General features: G+C 37.8%; 2 protein-coding genes across 5 annotated transcripts; both read right to left on the bottom strand.

The window, feature by feature from the left end:
• Positions 1-3,987: 3,987 nt before the first annotated feature.
• LOC121793355 (ubiquitin carboxyl-terminal hydrolase 20-like) lies at positions 3,988-7,513 on the bottom strand. 2 transcript variants are annotated; one of them, XM_042191352.1, is made up of 8 exons: positions 7,064-7,513; positions 6,820-6,946; positions 6,626-6,733; positions 6,242-6,381; positions 5,793-6,131; positions 5,286-5,408; positions 4,591-5,173; positions 3,988-4,496 (listed from the first exon to the last, which is right to left on the bottom strand). In XM_042191352.1, the coding sequence occupies exons 1-8, from the start codon at positions 7,286-7,288 to the stop codon at positions 4,279-4,281; spliced, it is 1,863 nt and encodes a 620-aa protein (XP_042047286.1). In that variant the 5' UTR covers positions 7,289-7,513; the 3' UTR covers positions 3,988-4,278. The 2 variants fall into 2 exon arrangements, with proteins under 2 accessions (XP_042047286.1, XP_042047285.1); XM_042191351.1 differs by having other exon boundaries at positions 3,988-4,502; positions 7,064-7,512.
• A 3,379-nt stretch (positions 7,514-10,892) lies between these two features.
• On the bottom strand, positions 10,893-16,093 carry LOC121796134 (probable ADP-ribosylation factor GTPase-activating protein AGD9). Of its 3 annotated transcripts, none has more exons than XM_042194884.1 (7): positions 15,877-16,093; positions 15,604-15,722; positions 13,739-14,201; positions 13,380-13,649; positions 12,793-12,918; positions 12,254-12,352; positions 10,893-10,925 (listed from the first exon to the last, which is right to left on the bottom strand). In XM_042194884.1, the coding sequence occupies exons 1-7, from the start codon at positions 15,943-15,945 to the stop codon at positions 10,908-10,910; spliced, it is 1,164 nt and encodes a 387-aa protein (XP_042050818.1). In that variant the 5' UTR covers positions 15,946-16,093; the 3' UTR covers positions 10,893-10,907. The 3 variants fall into 3 exon arrangements, with proteins under 3 accessions (XP_042050818.1, XP_042050816.1, XP_042050817.1); XM_042194882.1 differs by lacking the exon at positions 10,893-10,925 and adding an exon at positions 11,107-11,417 and having other exon boundaries at positions 12,253-12,352; XM_042194883.1 differs by lacking the exon at positions 10,893-10,925 and adding an exon at positions 11,107-12,133.
• Positions 16,094-27,205: the final 11,112 nt, after the last annotated feature.

Genomic DNA, 27,205 nt, shown 5'->3' with positions numbered 1-27,205 from the left:
CTGCGTGAAAAATTTCCTTCCGCTTTCAAAAATTTCTTCAGACTACCTTCACCTTCAAAAAGTAAGAAAAATGTCTTCTTCTTCTTCTTCGGAGTCGGGTAGCGTTAGGAAAGGGGGGTAAGGGGTCTTCTAGCCGGAAAGAATCCGGGGAGAAGACCGTAGAGTATTTTCACAGTATCTTGAGTAAGGATACTGTGATATCCCTTTACGAAAAATACTCTTTTCCTGGGGGGAAGGCGGTGGTACCTGACGGTGATCACAGGGCTGACTCCCCGCCGGAGGGTTACGTCACCGTGTATGAGGCCTGCTTAGAATGCGGGCTTCGTTTCCCCCTCCCTTCTGCCTTTATAGATTTACTAGATTTTTTTCAGCTTCCTTTAGGCCAGGTGACTCCGAACTCTTGGAGGCACTTGTCGGCCTTCGCTGCCGAACTCCGTAGGTTAGGAAGGGATTTGTCTTTGAAGGCGATCCTTAAATTCTTTCAATTTAAGAGGAAGGGGTCTTGGTTTTACTTGATCCCTTTACAGCCCTTTAGGGCCTTTTGTAAAACGAAGTGGCCGAAGTGGCAAAATCGCTTCTTCTACTATGATAGGACCGCGGCTCCTAGTTTTCCCTGGAGAGGGCCGGAGTCCGTTATCCGTCACCCTCGGCCTGAACCGTTGGACGAGCTCGATGGCGAGCTCAACAAGATTCCCATAGTTAGGAAACAATACACGGAGTCTGAGCTCGTCAAGGGCGACGTCGTGTTCGACATCTCGTCTTCGGACGAAGAGGCCGAGGGTGAGGATTTCTCTTTATCTTTATGCTCTACTGCTTTAACGAAGAAAATCTGACTTTGCTTTCTTGCTTTTTGGCAGTGTTCATGTTGAATAAGGCTATCAGAAAGTCCTCCGAGCCTGTGGAGCCGGAGAGAGAGAAGGCTACCAGCTCGGCGCCTGATGCCGAGAAGAATCCGAAGAGGCAAAAGACCTCTTCGGGTCCAAAGAAGCCGGAGTCGACTTCGGCAAGCAAGAAGGGGCAGACCCAGAAGCCCCCAAGGGCGCCAGAGAAAGACGTGGTCTTGGCGCCTCCTTCGGAGCATATCTGTGAGCCATTTTTATGGCCCACGGACTTCGCCGAGGTGAATTGTCTTCTTGATTCCTTGGCTTGGCTTCTGTCTTGTATTTTTGGTGCCCTCTGTTAACTTTTTTCTTTATTCATTTTCAGAGGAACGATATGCTCTCCAAGCTCGTCGCCGTCGAACTCTCCAAGATTTAATTTGTTTCCTTTTTTGTGGCTCACCCTTTGAACAAAGGGTGTGAGTTTTCTTCACAAAAAGGGATTTTGATTTTGATTTTATTTGTAGGTTCAGTAATATTAAAGTTTATTATTTTCAATACATTCAATTTTTTCCATAAATTTTTTTATCTTATACGGGATATAAAGGGTAATCACATAAAATATTATTGTCGGCAACTCTAGATTATTCAATTGGGAAATTAATTCATCTCGCACATTGATGGTTCCGCGAATTTTTGGTGATGATAAATGCTCGTAACAATAAATTACGACACAGAGAATTTTACGTGGTTCGATTTACTGAGGTAAATCTACGTCCACCAGTGATGGTTCCGCGAATTTTTGGTGATGATAAATGCTCGTAACAATAAATTACGACACAGAGAATTTTACGTGGTTCGATTTACTGAGGTAAATCTACGTCCACGGGGAGAAATGGGGGCAGGTTTGTATTGCTTGATCTGCGAATTACAGCTTACAACACAGACTTGCTATATGATTATTTCTCTAGAGAGATTCTAACCTCTTCTATCAGATCTAAGTTCTATTTATATAATGAACTCAGATCATGGCTTGCGTCACCACCCTAAGTCGTGGATGTCGTGTAGGTTATGGCCTAAGATCGTGGGTGAAGCGTAGGTCATGGCCTACGATCGTGGCCTGAACTGACATCACGTGGTAGTGGGTGTGTTGGACATCCGGTATGGGTCCACTAACTCCTTGTTCGGTCGAATACCGAGACCGAACTGCTTTGGTTGCCGATCTGAGAGTAGAGCTTGATGCCGACCTGAGAGCAGAGCTTGATTGGTTGGCTTTTACCGAGCTGTAGGCTGAGGCCGAACTCTTTGGTAATGCCGAACTGAACTCTTGGGCTTTGGGCTGGCCGAGCTGTCACTGCTATTGGGCTTGTTTAGTACGTACCCCATCACACATGCCATTCAAAAACGAAATTTATGTACTCCATAAGAAAGTGTAATGCGCCGTTAGACTTAGGGCTAATATTATTTATATTTACAAGGGGCCATGAAAAATTAGAGTATTTGGGTGGGCTGTATGATTCGAGAATCGAATAATTAGATAATTAAATAGTGTGAGAATCATCAAGTAAAGAGGTGGGGCAACTTCAGATAGATATGTGGTACTAATATTTAGACTAAAAACCATATGCAATAATTGAAGTTGGTTACCTATCCATGTTCTTATATTAATGTCAATGAATTCAAATTAAAGATCTCACACCTCATCTAATCTAAGTGTGCTACTATTTTACTGTATTGGAATGTATTTAATTATTTTTATTTTATATTTTATGATACAATAGTTCGATTACAATTTTCAAATTTTTCAAATGAAATTTGTTTATATATATAGCAGTGGTTTGCTTATGCTCTGCTGTCATAAAAACTTGTGTAATTGTGTTAGCTTTATTTGTGTAAGAAATTTATTGAGTACTAGTTGTCATTACATTATTTATTCAACGTTTTTATGTACATTTATTTTTTCTCTTTATTATTGAAAATGTTGATGGAAAATAATTTATATACATGCATACAATTTTATTCTTTTTTAGGCTGCAGATTATGTCGTCCATTAGTTTGGCACATGCATGGTTTCCCATTCTTTAAATTCAAAAAAAATTGGTACCAAATCTTGTCTACAGTCTAATTATATTTATTCTAATTTGCTTTTCAATTTTATCGAACTTTTTAATGTATGAATAAGCAGTGCAATATATAACCGTAATACCCTTTCTTTTTTCTCAATGAGAGTAATAATTATAGGTTTAGAATATGAGTATTAGTTTGTAGGAAATATTTAAAAAAGATAAATGAAATTTTTTTAAGAAATGTATAATTAGTTTAGAGAAAATATTTAACAAGTCAAAATAATGGACTATATGAAAAATATTTAGGAGTCTTGTCCATATAACCGCAATTTTTTGCAATTGATTTTAATACTATTTTTGGAGGATTGTGAAAAGATAAAATAATAAAGTATATGAAAAAAGATTATGAAGATTTGTCTACAGATAACTGTATATTTTTTGTTAGAATACGAGTACTAGTTTGTAGGAAATTATTTAAAAAGATATTTTAACAACATTTTCCAAATTTGATTAAAATTATAGCTGGAATTTAATAATTTATTTAGGAGTTGATTTGGTGATATTTATTTCATATAATATACTGTATATTTCACACTATAATCTTAATCAAATCTCTTAAGTTGAATTTAAATGAATTACAAATTAACAAGTTTGATTTAACGTTTTACAAATCAATCCAAGTAACAAAAATCACAAATATGTTCACAAAAATAGCCTCTCGATTAGGTGTCATACCAATTTTATGAATTCTGCCAAATTTTCATACAAATTGTTATTCAACTACCCGACAACATCAAATGTCAAGAAACTAGATAAGATTTTTGTAACTAGATAAGATTTTTGTTTACTTTGGTCTCTTTCTTTTCTTTAGTTTTTTTGTTTTGCGTGAATGGGTCAATAGGACATAGAAGTAGTAGTACTCCCTCCGTCCCGAGCTACTCGCTCATTTCCTTTTCGGCACAGAGATTAAGGAATGAGTGTATAGGAAAGTCAAAAATGACGATTGTAGGTGAAAATTTTTACTAAAAATGGAAAAAGTGCAAGTAACTTGGGACGCCCAAAAAGGAAATACGTGCGAGTAATGCGGGACGGAAGGAGTACAATTTAAAGAAAAATAATTCATGAAGCATAATACATTCTCGATTTTAATATCATCAGCCTTTCTGTAATCTCATAGGAGTAGATAACACAGCAAACAAAACGATGAAAAAATTAACCTAATACCGATTTACCCCAAAAAAATGGATAACTGGACCTACACCAAACATCCTTAATCCATCGATAGCAACGATTCACACACATCATCTGAGGAATCTAATGCTGAAAATCGAAGTTGCCCTTTACATGTTAGTCTGAGCCAGCGAAACTAAAGATCTGGACATTGATGAATGGATTCACTGGACAGACAGTCGCCTCGCCTTCTTCCTATTGACAGAAGGTTCGCTCTTGGAACCCCTCAGCGCATTCATTAGTTGCTGACTTCTTGAGTTTGGCATGTGCTTCATTACAAACATGCGAGCGTGCTTCCTCTCATCGTCCATATCCTCCTCCAATCGTCTCTTGCAAGAGACACGGTCTGCACTTCTCAGATGGCTGCGGCAAATGGTGAAACCTGCATCTAAGACCCAAAATCAACATCAGTAATCAATTGTTATACTTATAAAGTAATAAAATTCTTTTTAGGCATCAAGAATTGATGAACATACCAGGTGGTGAGTCTTTTCTGTATATCTCAGGACTTGGAGATCTGAAAACTGCTTCAATATCATTTGGACTCTTTTGGGGCACACTGACCTTCTGATTATGGTTAACCTTTTCAAATAAAATTGGAGAAACTTTTTTGTCTTTGGGCATAGACATATTTGAAGGTTTCACAGACAACGGTTCCACTGAATCCTCTAGATCATTTATGCTTACTTTCCTCTTAATTTCATTCCCCCTAGACAATGGGGTCACTGAATCATCCAGATAATGATCATTTACTCTCCTCGTACTTTCACTCGTTACTGCTCCACTATCCTTGATCTCATTATCACCACCTCCCGTGTGCGCTATTCCAGTATCACAACTTACTGTATTGGTATCACAGCCAAATTTGTTGACCAAATAGGGAGAAACTGAGGTTTCTATGTTGTCCAACACAGATTTTGGCGATGTATTCCGCATAGTTGAATACAATAATTCTTTCTGTGATTCAATGAAACTTGAAAACCACGGAGTACCATGTTTTGCATAGAACAGAACATAGGCCTCTTGCGATAGCACATAAGCTTCATTGACCAGCTCAACCTACAGAATGGGAAAATGTCAATCAGAGAGTAGATAGATAAGCAGGTCTTTCTCTCTGAGGGCATTCTGCAAGCAAAGTTCGGATAAGGTGTGTCATAAATTAACGCATTACCTTCGAATCATCAAAACAGCACCATATGCCAGCTGATAATCGTATGAAACAATAGTAGTGGCCAGACGTAGGCGTTAACCCAATGTGCACCACAACGGCATAGAGCACGTATTGAAGATCTTCCTGCAGAACACCCATAAGAAAACAAAAGTAAAAAGGAAAGCTTCAGAAATGACAGAAACTAAGAGAATAAACAATGCATGAAGAATATAGAGGTAGCCATGTTTAAAATCCAGACATCAGAGAACAAGACTGTGTAGACAAAGACAACTCTTTCAAGAACCATCACAGAACAATTTTACCCAACTACATCTATTATGGATGCATTTTATGGATCTTATAGAGGTAGCCATGTTTAAAATCCAGACATCAGAGAACAAGACTGTGTAGACAAAGACAACTCTTTCAAGAACCATCACAGAACAATTTTACCCAACTACATCTATTATGGATGCATTTTATGGATCTTATACATAATACATAAGGTAAGCAGCAAGGAACACTCACATGATTATGATTGCCATTGCCAGTGAAAGGCTGCATGTGCAAATCTAATGGAAATGCCACATGTTTATCAATCTTTTCAACAAAGCTGCCATAATTTTTGAACCGCTTCAAATGAAGTACTGCTACTTCAGGAGCCTGATCAAAGGAAAGTTTCTTCTCAACATACACTCGCTCTTTACACTTTTCACATGTAAACTTAGTCTCTGGGTCTTCAATCTTTTCAACCTTTGTGAAAGATTGGAGAGCAGTAAACAGATTGTCCGCATCATCAATCTCCAAACTAAGGTCAATTGATGGTTCATAAGTGTCAGAGCAGTGACCGCAGTTGCAGCACATCAACTGCAATTACAAAACTCACAAAATTATGGTGATTTATAGCACAATGAAAATAAAAGGTAACTCAATTATGGATAAAGGTAAAATTCAGAATCTAATAGTAAATCACATACATTGCTGACAAGACGACCACCAAATACTTGCTGCACTATGTTATTCTTTGGTTCATAACATCCCTCAAGTCTATCCAAAAAACACTGGAGGAATTCGTGAGCATCTTCCTGCTGGAATCTCTGAAAGTTTGACGATATATCTAGTAGTTTTACAGAGTCAAAGGATCACAACAAATAAAACTAAACATTATATAAAAACAACAAATACAGGCCAGATTGTCTTTTCTTACCCATCATAAGAGAGGTCATAAACTAATTATGCATCAGCTATCAATAGACTAAAATTATTATGAAATGCTATAGATAATAAGAACTGCTAACGACTATTAACAAATTTTACATAGAAGGAATGCTATAGATGGTAAGAAATGCAAGAGAGGATACGAGTCAAGTTGTTGACAAGATCAAAAGGTGAGACGGCGGTATTTGAAACAAGCGATTGGAAAATCAGATCCCGCATTGCATTCAGCACAGAAAATTGCTCCTTGTTATCTGAAGCCATTATTGAAAATTACACAATCAAATACAGTTATCCATGAATAGACAAAACAAAGTAAATCAAGCATCAATTCACTTACAATTATTGGTCGATTGCATTAAATACCCATTTGAAAGAATTGGCTGAAGAAGCGGAACAGTGTGAATAAAGCACTGCAACACTGAGTTCAGAAAGCAGGTGTTGCCTAAATTTTCCAACCCGGCTCCCTGCGAATTTTCAACAATTAACACAGAAAACATACAAAACACCTTCTAAAACAGAAGAAACAAGCATAATTTGCTTTTTTCTTTAGAATAAAAGAGGGAGTGAGATGAAATTCTTACTATAATAGCACGATTGGGCAGCGAACTCGAAGGCGGAAACTCGACTACTACTTGTGCCGATTTCTGAGGTGGCTCGTCGAATTCAGCGGGTTTGGACCACGAGCTCGACCAGTGAGAAAGAGAAGCGGAGGGAGCAGGCGACGAATTGAGGCGTTGGGCATCACCAACAAGTGCATCTTCAGTGGCTTTCTCAGCATCCAGCAACACAGATTCGTGGTCGGCCATCGGCGCTAGGGTTTTCTCCGACCAGATTTAGGGTTCCTAAATTAGCATGTGATTTCGGAAAAACTGAAGGATTGGTTTCGATTTAGAAGATTTTTTCAGTGATATTGGATGGAATTCGAAAAAAGAGGAGGGAAAAATTTGGGGTTTTCGTTTTGGGGGTTTCGTTAAAAATTCAGAGCCATTTTCCCTCTTATGTTTGGAGGGAAACTGAAAATCATTTTGACTTTGATAGTACTGTACATTGTTTTGAGTCGAGTTTCACATCAAGCATCCGCAATAGCAGATGTCTCGGCGGACGTCGGACCGGTGTGCCGGGCGTCCGCCAGCGGATACCGGATTTCCGCGGCTTTCCGGGATGTCCGTCATTGCGTTGACACGACGGACGTCCTGATTTTTTTATTATTTTTTGTGGATGTCCGTCGGAATGTCCGTCATTGTGTAGTGGGATGTCCTTATGACGTGGCAGTGCAGTGAGATGTCCTTATGACGTGGCAGGAGGTGTTTTTGGGAAGTCCATCGGGATGTCCGCCGGTACATCCTTCCCATTGTGGATGCCCTTAGCAGATTTATGCACTACTAAAATACTTAGCATCCGCAATGGCGCCCGTCCCGACGGACGTCCGACCGGCGTGTCGGACGTTCGCCATTGTGCAAAGGTGACGCGGATACCGGAGTTCTGCGGCGTTCCCGGGACGTCCGCCATTGCGTTGACCCCACGGACGTCCGCTCGGACGTCCTGATTATTTTATTATTCTTTTTTAAGAAAATTCTATAAATACGGCTCGTTAAATTTCATTTCATTCGCTCCACTTGTATTAACGAGTATCTTTCTCTCTCTAAATACTTTTCTTTCGAAGATAAATGGAGCACCACGATAGTGATTCCCCCACCACGAGCGACTCACAGGGACCGATCTTTCCCATTGGCGGAAGTACTCCAATGTCTGCCACGATGTCCGGAATGGCGGGGATGATGCCACAACCCCAAATGACGGCGGGGATGAGGCCCGGTACTACAACATGTACCTGCCTTGGTATGGGATGATGCCCCAAATGCCCGGGGTGAATGCCGGAATGATCCCAATGTCGGGGATGATGCACAGAATACGGGGGATGATGCCGCCCTAGATGCCCGGGATGATGATGTCGGGGATGATGCAGGGCTGCCTGTCGCTGCGGAGGGAATATGCAGGGGGTCCCCTAATCACTGGTAGACAATGTCCATCGCCCCTATATGGATTTACTGTCGACGGACAACCCCCGAGTACTCCTCTCGAGACTCAGTTCACTGGCATCGAGACGTTCTCGATGGAGGAGTTGGGGCTATCTCCTATCCGGGATTCTCCCACAGACACACCAACGGTAACAGAGAGGAGGGGGAGGACAGGGAGAGAGAGGGGCATGGGACGGGGCACTACCTCGCCTGCGGCGGGGTACGATGGTAAGGCGGGGGCCGTTGAAGGGGGAGGGATTCAGCGGGAAAAAGAGGACCGTCTGGAGCACAGAGGAGTGTATCGCGCTTGCGAAGGCGTGGAACACTATAGTGGAGGATCCATATATCGGGGCTAACCATCATATCGACAGGATGTGGTGGCGCATTAGCCAAAGCTACCTCCAATTCAAAACGCCAGGGGGGAAGCCTCACAACGGAGAGCAATGCCAGAAACAGTGGGAGCGGCTGAAGAGTCAGATCAGCCGATTCGTCGGCATTTACATAAACAACCTCCGCTCGGCAACCAGCGGCATGTCTGCCGAGGTTGTAAAGCTTCTGTCTCACCATCAGTTCAAAGACGTTGCGGCGGAATTCGGGGAATTCAAATATTGGGATGTGTATCTTGTGGTGCAGACTTTGGCCAAGTTTACTGTGGGTGCTGAATCTGGCTGGCCGAAGAGAACGAAGATCAGCGCCTCCGGGGAGTACAGTAGCAGTGCTTGTTCCCACGAACTCCCCCCCCGCCGAGGCAGAGTTCCCGACACCTTCATCGTCGGCCCGCCGCCGTCGCCCGATAGGGAAAAATTCTGCGGCGCGGATGGCGAGTGGAAGCGCCAGCGGGTCCGCCGAGGCCCAATCGGCAGCTCCTACCCAAAACGATCCCAAGCTCCCCTCACTCGCCCGCGTCGCGCAACATGAAACCCTGTTACGTGCAATGGTTGAATGACAGACATCGACCGATCGCCATTACAGGTCGTCACTGAAGGATATCATCAACAGTATGCGGCGCGATTTGGGGTTGGGAGACATGGTGGAGAGTGGCGACGAGGGTACTACCGGCGGGTACGACGAGGGTACTAGCTGCGGGGAATTCGAGGAGTGAGACGACGGTTTTTTTTAACTATGTAAATTTTTTTTTAATAATTATGTATGTTTTTTTTAAATAAAGTGGTTGCAATTTCTCCGTATTTGTGTCAAAATTTTAATTCCGTAAATTATTTAATTCCGTAAATTGTTTAATTTTGTGAATTTGTGAATTTTTATTATTGTGGGAAGTCCGTCGGGATGTCCTTGGGGATGTCCGTCACTGTGCAGTGGGATGTCCTTATGATGTGGCAGTGCAGTGGGAAGTCCTTATGACGTGGCAGGAGGTGTTTTTGGGATGTCCGCGGGGATGTCCGTCGGGACATCCGCACCACTGTGAATGCCCTAAGCTTAGAGCATGTCCCCACGGACTAGCATTAGGACATCCCAAAATACCTCATGTCACGTCATAAGGACATCTTACTGCACAACAGTGGACAAGCACTGGGACTAGCCGACGCTCTAGCCAATAAAATAAATAGATAAATACGATTAATTCATTTTATTTGTTGGTGTTTATCAAATATACAAAAAATGAAGTGCAATGAGTTGTAAATATTGAGTATAAATAAAAATAAAATAATTTTTTTTAAATAAAAAAATTGGACGTCTTATCTCTTGTCTGTCGCCTGCCCACAATAGTGGACGAGCGCACGGACAAGGAGAAGGACGTATGCCTTTTCCGACGGACGAACTCTTGTCCGTCTGGGATGTCCGTCTGCCGCTCGCCGGTCACAATAGTGGACTAGCACACTGACTAGCGGCTAGTCCGCACGCTAGTCCACCACCGTGGATGCTCTTACTCAATTAGCTCATTTCTTTCCCTTAAATCTGATAAATATATTTGTTGGCTTATTTGTACAATTTATAGTACTAGTGTTTTTCATTATTCGTTCATTAAATATTCTTTTGAAATAGTAGTATGAAATATTTATCCTCAAACGTTAACTATCTACATCATTTGGCACATTCTCAAATCATTTTTTGTTATGCATTAATGCTATTGTTAATTTGTTATGATTTCTGATTTATGTTCTAAATTGCAAATTTAAGTTTTAACTTTTATGCCCATGCTCATGAAATTAAAATACTATTACTTTTATATTCCATAATAAACATCTTATTTGAATGTTTTCTCTTTTTAGAAAACTAAACAATCATACTTGCATCAAATTACTAAAAACCATCAATATATACAATGCTAATCATAATAGCCTGAAACAATAACCAAATAGTTAAACATTCACCACTAAAATGTAGCCTTAAAAATCCCCCTGTGATGTTTATAGATCTCAAATTTCGTGTCTCGAAACTATAGCCTTTCCTATAAAACCATTGTCACCTGTAGGCATCTGGCCACAGTTAAAATTTCAAACAAATTTTATGTAACATTCATACAAGAAAAATCGACCTAGTAAATTAAAGCAAATGAAATTTTCTTGTGATAGTCTGAAGCAACTAACTCAGTTTTAACACCAAGTGAGCAAATAAAAGGTAAAAAATAAAAATGATCCAACCACACATAAACCCAAAAATAGCATTTAGCATTGTCGAAGCATTTTCTGTAACTAAACAGCACATATATCTCAAGCCCATGAGGGCTACTACAGATCATGACCCAGCTTTTCAAAGTAATGCTCTTTTTACATTTATAACTACATAAAATATGGGGCAGGTACTCGAACAAACTCGTTTTTCATGTAAAATACATTGTTAAGGAGTACTCTTCAGAGGATTCTGTCCTGCAGATCCGTTAGCAACGAAGACGCAAGGGAGCTTATCTTTTTCCCAGTTTCTCCAGCCATATTCTTTAGAGAGGAGATATCTTGTTGTGATACGATCCCACATCGGTTTCACACGAAAGTGTGGAATAGCATATAATAGGGAGTCAACCCTTTACCTTTGACCATGGTTTTGGGTTAAGTTAGGGCTTCCTATCTTATATGCTTATCAATTTGGTGCGGTGAACGTGGATCCGGATGTCCTACGGAAAGGGGCTACCCGTAGGTGTGACCAAGGGGTGCCACCGAAAAAAACGTGGGCCCGAAAGGAAAAAGGGCCGTAAAGCGGATGGTGGGCCCGTGGCGTGTGCCGTCCGTGGACGTCCGGTTTAAAAGAGGGATGGATTGATACGATCCCACATCGGTTTCACACGAAAGTGTGGAATAGCATATAATAGGGAGTCAACCCTTTACCTTTGACCATGGTTTTGGGTTAAGTTAGGGCTTCCTATCTTATATGCTTATCAATTTGGTGCGGTGAACGTGGATCCGGATGTCCTACGGAAAGGGGCTACCCGTAGGTGTGACCAAGGGGTGCCACCGAAGAAACGTGGGCCCGAAAGGAAAAAGGGCCGTAAAGCGGATGGTGGGCCCGTGGCGTGTGCCGTCCGTGGACGTCCGGTTTAAAAGAGGGATGGATTGATACGATCCCACATCGGTTTCACACGAAAGTGTGGAATAGCATATAATAGGGAGTCAACCCTTTACCTTTGACCATGGTTTTGGGTTAAGTTAGGGCTTCCTATCTTATATGCTTATCATGTTGTGCCTGATGAAAACAAAAACAAACAATCATATCGTTCAAGGTTACAAGACGTGATAAGACAGAGCCGCGCTCCCAACAGATTTAGATCAGTATAGTAAGAAAATGCATGTTGCTAGCTCTTACCTGGAAGGACAGCTTATTAATGAGCTCACCGGCGGAAATGTCAACAGGAGAACCAGACTCATGACCAAACAGATCGGCACTAGAAATTGATGATGATCCCTGGTATACAATTGAATCATTCAGAGCATGTTTAGACCAATTGCACATGTATAATGAGGCACTAGAAATGGATGATGATCCCTGGTATACAATTGAATCATTCAGAGCATGTTTAGACCAATTGCACATGTATAATGAGGTGAATCGAAGATGGGAATTATTGATTATGCATCGAAGTACTAATGTCATCATTAACTAGGGCAATCAATGCTTCCTCCGAAAAATCAAGTTTTCCAGGGAAAACATATAGAGGCTTTATCACCTTATGTGATTTTACTTCCTTGCAACTGCTGCACAAATGGTCAGAAATATTATCTACAGTTGACTACGAGGAAAGTAGATTGAAGCAAAATTTGGAACGAGAGTCCCATCCCTCTGTTTTACGCATCGGACAAAATAAATAAAGCAGAATGATACAAGACATAGGGTATCTGACATACTGAGAATTTCACCAATGTAGCTGATGCCTCCAAATCTTTAGCGTTGGTTTGATTACCAAAGAACTGGGCAGATGATATAGATTTTGCATTAGTAAATTTCTTCCTTGCTTCGTCAGTCTCCTCAACCTGAAGATGCCAGATACCAGATGGATTATGCTCGTAGCCACAGGCTCACAACATCTCTTAGTAGCAAAACTAACCTTAATATGATACAATGGCACCCAAAACAAAACAAGAAAGAGCAAGACAAAACAAACTGAAGGAATAAGCCAACAGATAATGAGATGCAAAGTTAAATGAAATGCAAAAGTTTTCCAATCAAAACCATTTGGAAAAAGAAAAGCTGAAAAGTTGTAGATCAGGCCAAGAAGAAAATTGAAAAGATACAAAAGATGGTAATCGTATACAGTTCCAAACCACCAGTGAGAAGTCAAATATGCATTAGACCACAAAAGAATTTGCCAACAAACGAAAGAGAAACAATTATGTGTAGGAATCAGGAAACAACTAACTAGTTTCCCCAGCATCCTCTCAAAGTTAACAAATTTACATCCTACTTTTAAGTTAATGAATGAGATTGATCTTACTTGGACTTTTAACGAATTTGAACCACTTTTCTTAGGGAAGCCACTGTCCATGCCATATTCAGCAAAGAAATTGGATGACTTTGGAGCTGATACATGGTTAATAATACGAGTGCCTCCGGAACTCATCTCAGTAGGTTCGCCATTTTCAGTATACTCGAATCGAGATGTAAATGATGCACCAACTGCAGGAGTGCTTCTGGTTGAAGATTTGGCAGAAGAAACTTGTACAGGTGGTTCATCAGGCTTCTGTTCATAAAGGCTTTCACTAGGCTGCATTGTGAAAACATTTGAATTACCTATTATAAGAAGCGCTTCAATGGTACACTGCAAGAAGTTCAGTAAAGAAGACAAATACATACCTTGCTTGTGAGTTTCTTAGCACCTAGCCCACCAGACTTTCCAGTTTTCTTTGCACCAAGAGTCTTCTTGACAAAAATTGTTGAAGCTGCTTGGGAGGCCCTAGGTGAGGAAGAAGAAGACTCAGGTGTTCCGTTTTTCAGAGATTGGCTTTCTTTCAGTGTGTCATTTGAAGAACCTCCTTTGGGCTCTTCGGCGACTTTGACATCAGAAAATCCATTAGAAGGTTGGGATGACTGGGAAGCAACGGGCGAGGAAGGTAAGCCTGCCTCTTCTGCATTACTTTTCGCAACTTCTTTAGCAAGTAATTGTCTGTACAACTCAGCAGCTCTTGAGGTATATTTGGCCTCAATCTTTCCTCCATCACTCCATCCATGCTGTTTGAAAAACACTTGAGCACGGTTATTTCCACCAAAATACATCAGCTTTAACTGCTCGGGTGTCCAAGAATCCATATTTGTTGACCTGTGATCAAGGATCAAAATGTAACTACAATATGTAAATAAAACAAAGATCAAACAGAGATCAGTTGCCTTAGCTAATTGCCATGACCCTAGACAATAAACAGGGATATTCTTTTCGATTTTGCTGGACCAGTTTCACTCAGAAACAAATGTGATAAAATAGATGTACGCTCAAAACAGAAAACTCCTCATGCTGAGAACCAATCGACTTTCCAAGTTCTGTCTTGCCTTATATATTTTGCATTGGTTATTTACTCAAGCCAAGTGTATCAAGATCAGTGTTTCGGAAGGAGTTCAAGAAGCTGTTGTAGCTGGGCACTTAAACTTGCTGCACAGAAAGGTAACAGTGCAGCAGCTTGTATGACATGGGCTGAAGAGCTCATTGAACTGCTGTTGTTTCTAGGAATTTACAGTTATAATCCAACCATTTACTGATTAACAAAATCCTATGCACAATATAATGACCATGCAACTAATCAGTCTGCTACACTAAATCTTTTTCTTTACTAGAGTAGAGAGAGCTGACCCATGAACTTTAAAATTTCTCATTATAATATTAATCATCTGAAATCACAGTTCAAATAAGTCCATTAACTTCCATAGTTGTTAAGAACTGAGACTAAAACACATAAACAATGAGGTAACAGGCTATACAGTGGAGGCATCAAACTAATTTTACTTTACCAAGAAGGTTCAGATAATACTGCTTTCTTTAGCATTTAAAAATATCAATGAGAATGATCCCATGCTCAAATCTTATTTGTTAGTGTTAGCAGACATGATTCACAATGACTATTGAATATGGAATTTAGTTGGCAGCCAGATTAGATTCTCTGTCAGAGTTGGTGTTTCATTTCCAGTGCCCGCTAAGTATTCTATTGGTCATATTCTAAAATTGAATACATTTACATGATATTGAACTGCACATAGCTGTAATGCGTGAAAAAAGGCAATAGTAGTAAATAAAGTATACAAACTCAATTTCTCCATTCCTTTCCTAATAAATCAACTTAAACAGTTTTAAGATTATTACGATATAATCCAATTTATTGCATCTCCAACAGTTAGTCTGGAATCTAAACAAGTGGAGTATGTTACTGAAAAAAGAAAACAAGTTCAGGAAGTTCTACACTGAAAAGCAAAATGATGAATTAGAAATAGAAAATTTTGATGTGACTACAAATAAAAACTTATCAAAACGCTTTCTGGTCTGATGTTTATTCTGTAGAGCTCGTAGCGAAACCGTACATCAACGAAAAAAAATCCTCAGATACAGACGGTCATTTGCAAAATTACTTTAAGATGATTTAGAATCCAAATACTCCTACCATTCAATCAAACATCTAAAAGCGGATCTCAGGGAGAGAACAAAAATAAGATAAGTTGCCGGAGGCAGGAATTACCTCACGAAGCTGATATGCACGCCAAGGCTTCGATGAACCCCCGAACAATCAATGCACAGGAAGATCCCATACGGAACGGACGCCCAAGTCGGATTCTTTGCGTTGCAATCGAAACACATCTGAAATTGAAATGCAGATATCCAAATCAGTCAGGGTTCAATAACCAAAAAAAAAACAAATTATGTAAAAAAAACAAATAAAAAGAGCTGGATCAGATCTGCATCAGATCTCAACCTATTCCATCAAAATTAACGTAGGAAAACGAAAATAAACCTTATTATCGGACTTGGCCCTGAGCTTGCGGAAAATGGCGTTTCTGTCGGTGAAGGAGTCGGAAGCCATGGCTCTATAGCTTTAACGGATCCTGTATCAACAAAGGTACAGAGGCGATGATGTTTGTATTTTATTTTATTTTTGAGAGAGAAAGGCGTTTCTCTATCTCTCTCTGGTTTCCTTTCTCTCCCACCTCTCTCGCCCTTTTGAAAACGAAAATGCAATTCAAGAGCAGAGAGAAATGCAATCTGAGCCCCAGACATGGAACCTGATATGACGAAACTGCCCTTAATCGTTAGGGTTATAATAGGTATTTCCCCTTACGTAAATTAGTTGTTGCGGCATTCATATGGTTTGGTGTTGGGAAATTAGATGTTCTAACCGCTCAAGGTAGGCATGCACACTGGTCGGAAATCGGCGGTTCACGGTTCATCATTTCTATGAATCGGAACCGGCCCACCAAGGGTCCCGGCGGTTCCGGTTTCAGTTCAAAAAACCACCAGTTCCGGGCAGGTTCGGTGGTTCGTAAATTATTATTTTTCATTTCTTCTTGTTTTAGTGTTTATTTCAACAAGACTACAAGTCATAAGTCGCAACTTATAAGTTACAATTTACATTTAATATTGGACTTGAGCTTTTGGGTTGAAAGATAGTATATTGGATGATTCTCTTTTATAGCTACATGTTCTTTGATGTGTTACTCTTTCTTTCAATGTGGGATAAAACTCCTTATTTATAACTACATGATACATCTTCATCATCTTTGTTTATATTAATTTATATCTTAACTATTTTCTATTATTATAACTTAACAACAAATATAATTACATAAAGTATTATTCTTTAATTTTTTATCATTATCGATTTGTTTGTGTATAAGTTTATGTGTATATTAACTAATAAATACCATTATAATTTATACACATTAAGATAATAATTATTATACAATTTATATTAATCTAGTGATAACTATAATATGAATAATTATTTATCTATATACAAATCATATTACTCAATAATTGTTTATTCTTATCTATCAAGAATATATTCACAAATAATAATTTTATTTATATAAATTATACTAGATCTATTAGAATAACAACTATCATACAAAATCATACTATTAGTCTACTACTAATATATAAACTATATTATACCACTAAACAAATCATTCATTAGTTATCTATTTTTATCATTATTATACCAATTATATTAATTGTTATTTTTTCACATTTTAATCAATATATTGATAAAAATTAACAACATACTTACATTTAAATCCAATTATTTGAACACGTCCACATTCTATAAATATATAAATTATTAGCAACATGCAACATTCAAATTTAATTAAACTATTATAGTTGATGTTATTATTATCTATAAATTTGTCTTAGAAAAAGAATCATAACAAAAATAAAGATAAAGCTAGTGAATAATAAAATTTAGTAAAAAATAAAGAAAAGTGGAAAACAATAAAAGTTTTGTATCCCACATTGAAAAAAGATGAATGAATGATCTAAACATGTAGTTATAAAAGAAAATACTTCAACATATTTTGTCCCGCATTGAAAGTGAAACAAAAAATATTCAAGGATGTCTCTATAAAAGAGAAACAACCAAGAATGGTTTATTAGAATTCTTAAAAGTGAGCACATTTAAATCCAATTATTATTATTATTTGAACACATCCACATTCTATAAATATAGAAATTACGAGCAACATGCAACATTCAAATTTAATTGAACTATCCTATTTGATTATATTATTATCTATAAATTTGTCTTAGAAAATGAATAAAGAATAATAAAGTGTAGTAAAAAATAAAGAAAAGTAGAAAACAAATGAAAGTTTTGTATCTCACATTAGAAAAAGACGAATGAATGATCTAAATATGTACTTATAAGAGAAAATAATTCAACATATTTTGTCCCACATCGAAAGTGAAACACAAAATATTCAATGATGTCTCTATAAAAGAGAAACAACCAAGAATGGTTTCTTAGAATCATAGGCCCAACAAATAAATATGGGATATTATGAAAGTATTGTATTTATTTATTTGTGAAAATTGATTTTTATATATAAAATTTGATTTTATAAATAATATTTTTTAAAAAAAAAATTTATTGAACCGGCGGTTCGAACCAGTGAACCGCCAGTTACGGTTCGCGATATTTCCGAACTTGAACCGGCCCGCTTGAACCACTGCCGGTTCCGCTTCCGGTTCATGAACCGGTGGTTCCGAACCGCCGGCTAACCGGCGGTCCGGTTTGGTTTGTGCATGCCTAGCTCAAGGCTAGGTTTCAGTTTCACTCATTTGGTGGGCCCTTTTCCAATGCACAAATTTTAATCTTGTTTATTTTCAAAAGTAAAAATGATCTGACGAATTTTAAATGATCAAAATAACACTTTGATTTTAAAAGATAATAGTAACACATTAATCATAAAATTATTTCCAAATCAGATTTTCATCACCTTTATTCTATCCTTCCTTTTCCAGATGGTGAGGGGATTTAAACAATGAAATGACCATGATTAATGATTCAATGTATATGGAAGGTGAACTTATAATTGGGCTTTCCAAATAAATAGTATTAGGCCTATGCTCATGGCCCAGAGAATCGTTGAATTTAAAAGTTTATAGAGAAGCCCATTTATCATATATGGCCTAACTCAAAATTAATTTGGTATAGTTTCTTGTAAAATATGTCATGGAAAGAGCGTGGAAGGTAATGACTAATGAATGTAGTGTAGGAATGGAATGAAGTTATGAATGAAATGATAATTTTATGTTTTTTTTTTGTATTTTCATTTCATTTTCTTCTTTATTCCATTGTACCAAATAAATGAATATAACGAATATATGAATTACATTCTATGCTATTGTTGCATTTCATAATACCAACAATGGCCTAAAGCTCATTCCTTAAAATCTCGTCTGAAATAGGACTCAAGTGTAGAATTTTTTTTATTGATTACAAAAGGATGGCAATGCCTACAGTTCTATCACAACCAATATGACGAGCACTTACGACCATGAGTTATTCTCAATTAGTCATTTAACAATAAATTCATCGGACCATCTAATGGTCCGTCCAACACCACTAACTCATGCTACGTATCTACGCCCAAATTTACAACAAAGTCGTCAGCAACTTGATTACTTTTCCTACACATATGAGTAATCTTAACATTCACTCTCTCTGCAATATAGCTTTAATACTTCTACCAAGTGATAAATCATTAAAAACAGGTTTTTTGTCATTGTACAAGTGAATAACTGTAGTATTATCACTTTCCGCGAGGATATTGCTAAGTCTTTGTTGTTACGCCAATTTTAATCCGTCATATATGCCTACAATTCGGTCAACATCACCGAGTAACTTTCTAGGTGTGTCTTGCGTAACGCAACATCCGCTCACCAGTTGAGTCACGCATTATTGACGTTTAGAAATAAATCTAGGTGTATGCACATAATCTAATATGCAGTATAAAAATCTTATAAACTGAATTTAAAAATATTTATTGGAATTTAATAATAAAATCCTATCGTTGAATGAGGTTTTATCTTAGTGACAGTTTGATAGAGAAGATAAATAATAAAATTTGATAAAAACAGACATCTAAGATAGATGGGTTATCTACCATACTAAATTGTCAATCAATTCTTTTAGGAAATTGTAAATTATACTCCCTCCATCCCATTTTAGGAGTCCCGGTCACTTTTGCACACTCGTTTTGTAAAAAACATAATAAATAGTTAAAGTGGAGAAATAGTAAAGTAAGAGAGAGAATAGTGTTAAGAAGAGTGTGCAAAAGTGACCGAGACTCCTAAAGTGGGACGGAGGGAGTAGTGATATTGTAGGTTTGAATGTTTGACCATTGGAATGTTGAGTTTGGCTTAGTTATATAGGTAGATGTGAATTCGATTTGAGGTTAATTTAGGGCACCCACAGTGGGGCGGACGATGGCATCGGGCGCGCCATCATCCGCCACTGTGGGTGCGCGGACGATGGACGATGGGTCGTCCTCGCCCGACAGATAGTCCGCGGAGGAAGCTCGGACGACATGGCATCGTCCGCGCTATCGTCCGCCCACTGTGGGCGATGCGGACGATGCAACGAGTTTTTGTTTTTTTTTTCCGAATTTTGTCTATTTATTAAACCTCGTTTCTCATTCTATTTTTCATACGAACATTTCTCGCATCCCTCATTTCTCTCATCTCTCACATTTCTCCATCTCTCACAAACTAAAATGAACCACGACGACCGGAGTTCCTCGGAGGACGGTAGTCCGACCTTGACTCAAGCCTTAAATGCAACCGTTCAAGACGCAATGGCGGAATACTTAGCCGAAATGCAGCGCGAGGCGGCGGAGGCGGAGCAGATCCCCAGGCCTATTCGACGTCGGACGTTTGTCCTCCGCGAACACGCCGCAGCTCACGAACGTCTAGTTGCGGACTATTTTGCCGAGCAACCACGGTGGGGCCCGACTATTTTCCGCCGCCGGTTTAGAATGCCTCGTTACCTTTTTCTCAGCATTGTCCAGACGTTAGAGTCACGTGATGAATACTTCCAATATCGGAAAGATGGCATCGGCAGACCCGGACTTACACCGTTGCAGAAGTGCACGGTTGCACTCCGTCAGTTGGCCTACGGCACCACGTCAGACATGTTCAACGAGTACCTTACAGCGACACATATTTGCGAAAGCCCACTGTTGTAGATTGTCAGGGCCTGATGAAGATGCACGAGACGGCGCACGGCTTTCCTGGGATGCTAGGGAGCATCGACTGTATGCACTGGGAGTGGAAGAATTGTCCGACGGCGTGGAGAGGCCAATTTACTAGTGGATACAAGGGCAGCCACCCGACGATGATCCTCGAAGTCGTCGCTGACCATCGGTTCTGAATCTGGCATGCGTACTTCAGTGTAGCCGGGTCGAACAACGACATCAACGTCCTCAACTCATCCACCCTCTTCACCGAGCAATGCAATGGCAACGGCCCGGCCGTTGAGTTCACTGCCAACAGGCGCCAATACCACATCGGGTACTACTTGGCCGATGATATATACCCAAGGTGGCCTGTTTTCCTGAAGACGATCAGCTGCCCAATCGGTGAGAAGAGAGTTTTATTTTTCCAAAAGCAGGATGCGGCGCGGAAGGATGTGGAGCGGGCATTTGGTGTGCTCCGATCACGGTGGGCAATAGTGAAAGGGCCGACGCGTCTCTGGTTCAAGGAAGTCCTCGCCGATGTCATGTATGCGTGCATTATCTTGCACAACATGATAGTCGAACATGAAGGTGGGAGCATCACCGATTGGACCGATGATGAAGGTGCATCTAGCTCCTCCAGCACGACGACCGCGCCCCCCGCTCAAGGATTACCGACGGGCTTCAATGAGGTTCTATCTAGACAAGCCTCAATGCGCAACCAACAAGACCATGCTCAGCTCATGAACGACATGATTGAAGAAGTGTGGGCCCGCAACCGTCGCCGCTGAGTTTGCGTATTTTTTTAATTCGTATTGTAATATATTAATTTTATAAATGAAATGAAGGTTTTTCCTAATTTTTATATTTATTTAAATATTCAAATAAAAGAAAATGCTTAGGGCGCTCCTTAGGGCGGCTTATAGGGCACCCCACTACAGGTGAAAGGGTAGGATGATAAAATGCTAACGTGGCGGTGCATAGGGCGGGCTTTAGGGCGCGCCTTAGGACGCCCCACTGCTGACGCCCTTAGTTACTGAATAGGGTAAAAGTTAAAACTGAGTGAATGTACGAAAATTACTGGTGAAATACTTGACCACTATTAATTCAGATTCAACACTCAATAAAATAATCAACTCATTCTACCCAAAAAAACATAATCATTTTAAAAAATTAATTAGTGGTTTAATTAATAATCAAGATTAATGGAAAATCGAAGCTTCCATGTGTCTACCTGAGAGAAGTAGAGTAAAGTGTAAAACTAATTTGGATTGTGCTAGTTTAGTGGTCAACTTCTTTGTTCTTTCCTTCATTTTAAGTATGAGAAAGTAGTAGTTCTTTTCATTCTTTGAGGATGATTAATACTCCCTCCGTCCTCCATTAGGAGTCTCATTTCTTAGGGGTACGAGTTTTAAGAAATATTAAGAAAAGTGGGTGAAAAAAGACAGTAGAATAGGGGTTCCACTTATATATATTAGTTTTAAATAAAATGTGAGTGGGATGAGTTAGTGGAAGGTGAGACCTTATTACCATTTATGGTAAAAGTGAACCGGAACTCCTATTCGCAGACGGATTAAAATGGTAAAACGAGACTCCAATCGCGGACGGAGGGAGTATATGTCTAAATTGCCAGTCGTTCAATGAGTAAAACGTGGCTAAATAGTTGTAGCATGCTACGTGGAAATATCCTTTTTCTCTGCCTTTTTCTTTATATGTTTGGATTTCATTGCAGATCTAAAATTCTAAGCACAAACGTGATCAACGGTCACTATTGGTCGACCGGGACACTCACTACGCGTTAGCGACGTTGTAACTATACAATAATTCCAGATTCCTTATCTTTGCCTCCACCTCATTTATTTTAAATTTTTAATCGTATGAGTATTTAATTTGTCTTCAAATCTACTGTTTGCTTTCCTTTACGTAAACAGCTTACAGACGTAAAATTATGTAATAGTTTTCCAATAAAATATATTCAAACACAAATTAATTATGTAATTAAGCTCCATAATTAAGCTTACAAAAAGACAAAATAATCTAATTGCTAACTAAATTTAAGTCTAGTAGTGTTTATTGAAATTTTTGCAGCTTATGCAAGTTAATTAAGTTAGTTACCTTAACTCATTTGTCATTATATATTATATATTTAATTCTTAAGCAAGGCGGCGATTAAAGGCTTACTTTTCAATTATATATATATGAACAAAAAGAAATGTGACGCATCAAAAAATATGATGTGTAAAAAACTTTAGTCAAAAAAAAAGAGTGGGAAACTCAAGTACATATTGTGCTCGAAATTTTGTGCTAGGTGAATAGTGTTTTTTTTTGGTGTTTCAATTATATATACGAACAAAAAGAAATGTGGCATCTCAAAAAATATGATGTGTAAAAGAGTGGAATGGAAAACTAAGTACACCAATTTCATCCCTGCATAATGCTAGGTCATGGCATTTTGAAATATTCATAATTTAAAATTTTATTTAATTTTTAAATATTTTTATAAATGAACATCGCACTTCACTTAATCATTAGACTCATATCCTATATAAAATTAATATACTCCATAAATGTGTGATTCACATTTAACTAACATTTTTCATCTACATTTCTTCAAAATATCAAATAATTTTTTAAAAGTCAGACTAGCCAAAACAAATCTTTAAATCATGGATTAAGGATGAACTATTAACGAACATGCCAACACAATGTATTAAACCAACATTTAGGGGTGCGTTATAATACTAACTTTTCTTGAATTGTTAACTTGCTAACTCATCAACGTAGTGTATTAAAAATGTCAACACGATCACATTAAAATGTGAACACATATTTGTGTTGACATTTTAATACACTGTGTTGACATTTAAATATTAATCTAACACAATGTATTAAAATATCAACTTAAGTTTATTGTTGACGTTTCAATATCATCGTGTTGACATTTTTAATACACTACGTTGATGAGTTAGCAAGTTAGCAATTTAAGAAAAGTTAATATCGGATCACACCCCCAACATTTATTTATCAATTCTAAAAGAAATAATACTAAGCCAAGACATGAGGCAAGCCTTCAGTTGCGTGGGTAGTAGACATTTCCAGTGACCACAATAATGATATCATAAGTTGATGATAATTTGGTATAAATTTTCGAGTTGGAGATTATGTTTGATAATTTCCTCTTCCTCCTTATATAAGAACACAATGCTCACCTTTAATTTTAGTACGCTCCTGAAGACAACACAATAATCACCTTTATTTTTAGTATACTCATTTGGTGTTGATGGTTGTGTTTACAAAACAAAATTAGCAATGGATAATGAGTTTGATTTATAGAAATGCCACGTCACCACATCACTCGTATAATGAAAAATCTTACCCTCGTGTCACTCGTATTTATTCACAAGGACACATAATTTGCTGATAATGGGAGATTCATATCTAACTGCCCATTCCAAGGGAAGAGATTCAAGTATTCAATTGAAAAAGTCCATCTCAAACTCCTTCACTGTCTGCCGTTTTTGGCACTAAAATCAATTATATGAGTGGACAAATATATAGTTATAATAGACTCGATAATAATCATTAAGAGCCTTCACAATAAGAGCATATCTCCGGAGACCATCTCAGAGCCTACTCCATTTTTTCCTGCCACGTTAGCTGGTCCATCTCAGAGCCTATCTCACTGCAACGAGAGCCCATCACAGAGTCTATCTCATTTCTACATCATCATTATTTTATTTCACTCTTTTAATTTTTGTTGATGTAATAATTAAAGACAACGTAAAATGTACGACAAAAAAATATTTCATTTTAAAAACTAAATAAACCATAAATGTCTAAATAATATAAATAAAATTACATAATAAATTCATTCTTCGATGTATTACAATATTGGAAAAAAGAATACAACGATAATCCGAAATGGGGGCGAAATTAAAAGACATTTCTAGTGACGAAAAAATGTGAAATAGAGAAGGATGTGGGTGTCAGAAATGAAGGAGAGGAGATTGAGGTATTTATAATAGGAGAAGAAAATAAAAAAAATTAAAAAAAAACAAAAAAAAAGGAAAATCGGGCTCCGCCATCAGCCCGAGCCTCCGCAATGGAGGCCATGCAGGGCCGATGCGGAGCCGATGGGGCCATCGGCTGAGGCCATTGATCGGCGCGAGGGGCGGAGGCGGGGGGAGGGAGAATCGGCCCTCCCTCAGCAATGGTGACCGGTCGGAGGCGGGGGGATCAATCGGCCTTGGTGATCGCCCCCCATTGTGAATGCTCTAAGGCTCTCCTCACTTGTTTAGCGGTCTATCAAAAATCTTCACCACTATTTAAACAACAATGAATGTTCTTAAACAAGATATCTCTGACACCAATCCCTCTTGATCTGCAACTAATAGCATCTCCAACTATTTATATTAAACCCAAACTCATTTTAGTGTAATGTACTTCAACTATTTACACTAAATTCAAAATTAAAATAATATTCTCCGAATAGGTTTTATTTACTCAAAAACCAAAAATGGAATTAATTTTGGAATACTATTAAAACTAATTTTCTATCTCATTTTAGGTTTTTTGTACTATTGGAGATGGTCTAAAACACTCGTTCAACAGTTGAAGGCATAAAAACCTTTTACTAACATTTTACTTAACTACTTTAAGAGGTGTTTTCTTTTGATGACATGATAAATCAATAAAATATAACTAAGGAGTATTTATTTTTAAAGGGTATGATTGTTGAACACATGGATAAATTTAACCAATTAATAAAAATAAATAGTGAATTAATCTTAATTATATTATCGATTTAACGTATCACACAAAATAAATATCTTAAATATGCATTTTTTAATTCAACACCACTCAATGGAGTAAAAATGAGATAAAATTAAACTTGATAAAAGATTTAAAGAAATTCATATTGAATGAATCTTGTGTTGATCACGGTTATAAAGTTTCATTATAAGAGATTAATAGAAATCCATATTAAAGGAAACTTGTGTTGATAACAGTTAGAAAGTTTAATTAATAAGAGATTAATAGAAATCCACATTAAAGGAAACCTGTGTTGATAACAGTTAGAAAGTGTACTTAATAAGAGATTTAGAAATCCTCATTAAAGGAAACTTGTGTTCGTCAGAGTTAGAAAATATAACTATGAAATTAGTGTTTATACCAACTTTTATGATATTATTGGGTCTATCATATCTTTTTTAGGGCAGTTCAATAAAATTACTCACCTTTTACCTTTGGTAAATTTATGGAGTATTAATTATAACTTTTTCCTCGTCAATAATACTTTAATTAATTTCTTTTATTTCTTTTATTAAACTAACTTTGTCATTTCAAAGTAGTTGTTATTACATATCCTATTTAAAATTTTATATTTGATAAATGAGATTAATGTTCCAGCAACTCATCCATTCATATTTACTATTATAAAATTAGAAAATTAAATTAGAAAATAAAATTAGAACTTATATTCCATTAAATTTTTCTGCTCTCATTTCTTCAAATGTGTGAAGATATTAAATGAGTGAATTAATGATAGACAAGGTGTATTAAAACAATATGGAACCGTTTCGTTGCTATATTTACTTATGACTAAAGAGTATGTTAGTATTATCTATCTTTTGTTCCATCTTTTTCTCAATAACTCACTTTCGACTCGTCTACACAATACCAATATCTAAAGATTATATTATACTCCCTCCATTTACAAATGAGAGTCTCGTTTGAGTTCGGTGCGAGTTTAAGAAATACAAAGAAAATTGAATTAAAAAGTGAAATGTATACCCAAATTTTAAATTAGTAGTTTTATAATAGAAGATGAGTGAAAAATATTACTGAAATGTGAAATCTACTTAACATTTATAGTAGCAGTGAATTGCGACTCTTATTGGTAGAAGGACCACAATGGAAAAATGAGACTTCTAATCGTGGACGAAATGAGTACGACTATTTGAACTTATCTTGTAATGTCAGTGGCCGATCTAGGGGGGCAGGAGGGGTGACCGTCCCTTCCGTGCGACTAATTTCCCTTATATGGACGTAAAATTCTCATATCCGCCACCTCCATTTGTCTCCGACATTGCCCCAAAGACTGAAAAATAGCCATGTCCTACCAAAACCAAGCTAGTAATATATTCCGCCCCCTCTATTTCCGAATTATGGATCCACAACTTCATCCCGTAAGTAGTATTTTTAAGAATTAGAAATATAACTTTCTCCGTTATTCTTCCTGCTATTTTATTCATTTTTGTTATTTAATTTAGGTAAAATAAAAAATTGACTCACTTAAGGTCTCACATGGGAAGAGGAGTATTTGTATTGTACTCATTTCGCCCCGATAGTCAAGTCATATTTTTCTTTGGGTCATCCTAAATTAGTTTTATTATTTTTTTTAGCAAAAACTTAACAACTCTGATTTTTTACTCTATTTTTATCGGTCTTACTTTATTTCATAATATTTGTGGAGTATGATTGGTAACAATATGATTTAATAAAAAATCGGCCGCATATTCGTGGAAGTGACCTTTCCCGTGAAAGCTGACCCACTTCTTCGTTTTACTCTGCTCAAATTCAGCCCAAATAAAAACCCCCAAACACCACTCA

This window comes from Salvia splendens, chromosome 3, assembly GCF_004379255.2.
Source record: "Salvia splendens isolate huo1 chromosome 3, SspV2, whole genome shotgun sequence".
Taxonomy (NCBI): domain Eukaryota; kingdom Viridiplantae; phylum Streptophyta; class Magnoliopsida; order Lamiales; family Lamiaceae; genus Salvia; species Salvia splendens.
The sequence above is the reverse complement of the archived record's forward strand: the minus strand, read 5'-3'. Positions and strand labels throughout refer to the sequence as shown.

Bases quoted from the DNA above. Each gene is read 5' to 3' on its own strand.
- LOC121796134 (XM_042194882.1), bottom strand. From the start codon at position 15,945: ATGGCTTCCGACTCCTTCACCGACAGAAACGCCATTTTCCGCAAGCTC. The intron at 14,202-15,603 runs GTAATTCCTGCC...CCTTGATCACAG, and splicing joins GTGCATATCAGCTTCGTGAG to GTCAACAAATATGGATTCTT. The intron at 12,353-12,792 runs GTATGTCAGATA...ATTGTATACCAG, and splicing joins CTACATTGGTGAAATTCTCA to GGATCATCATCAATTTCTAG.
- LOC121793355 (XM_042191351.1), bottom strand. From the start codon at position 7,288: ATGGCCGACCACGAATCTGTGTTGCTGGATGCTGAGAAAGCCACTGAA. The intron at 6,734-6,819 runs GTAAGTGAATTG...TAATGGCTTCAG, and splicing joins AATGCAATCGACCAATAATT to ATAACAAGGAGCAATTTTCT. The intron at 6,132-6,241 runs GTATGTGATTTA...TTGTAATTGCAG, and splicing joins GTGGTCGTCTTGTCAGCAAT to TTGATGTGCTGCAACTGCGG.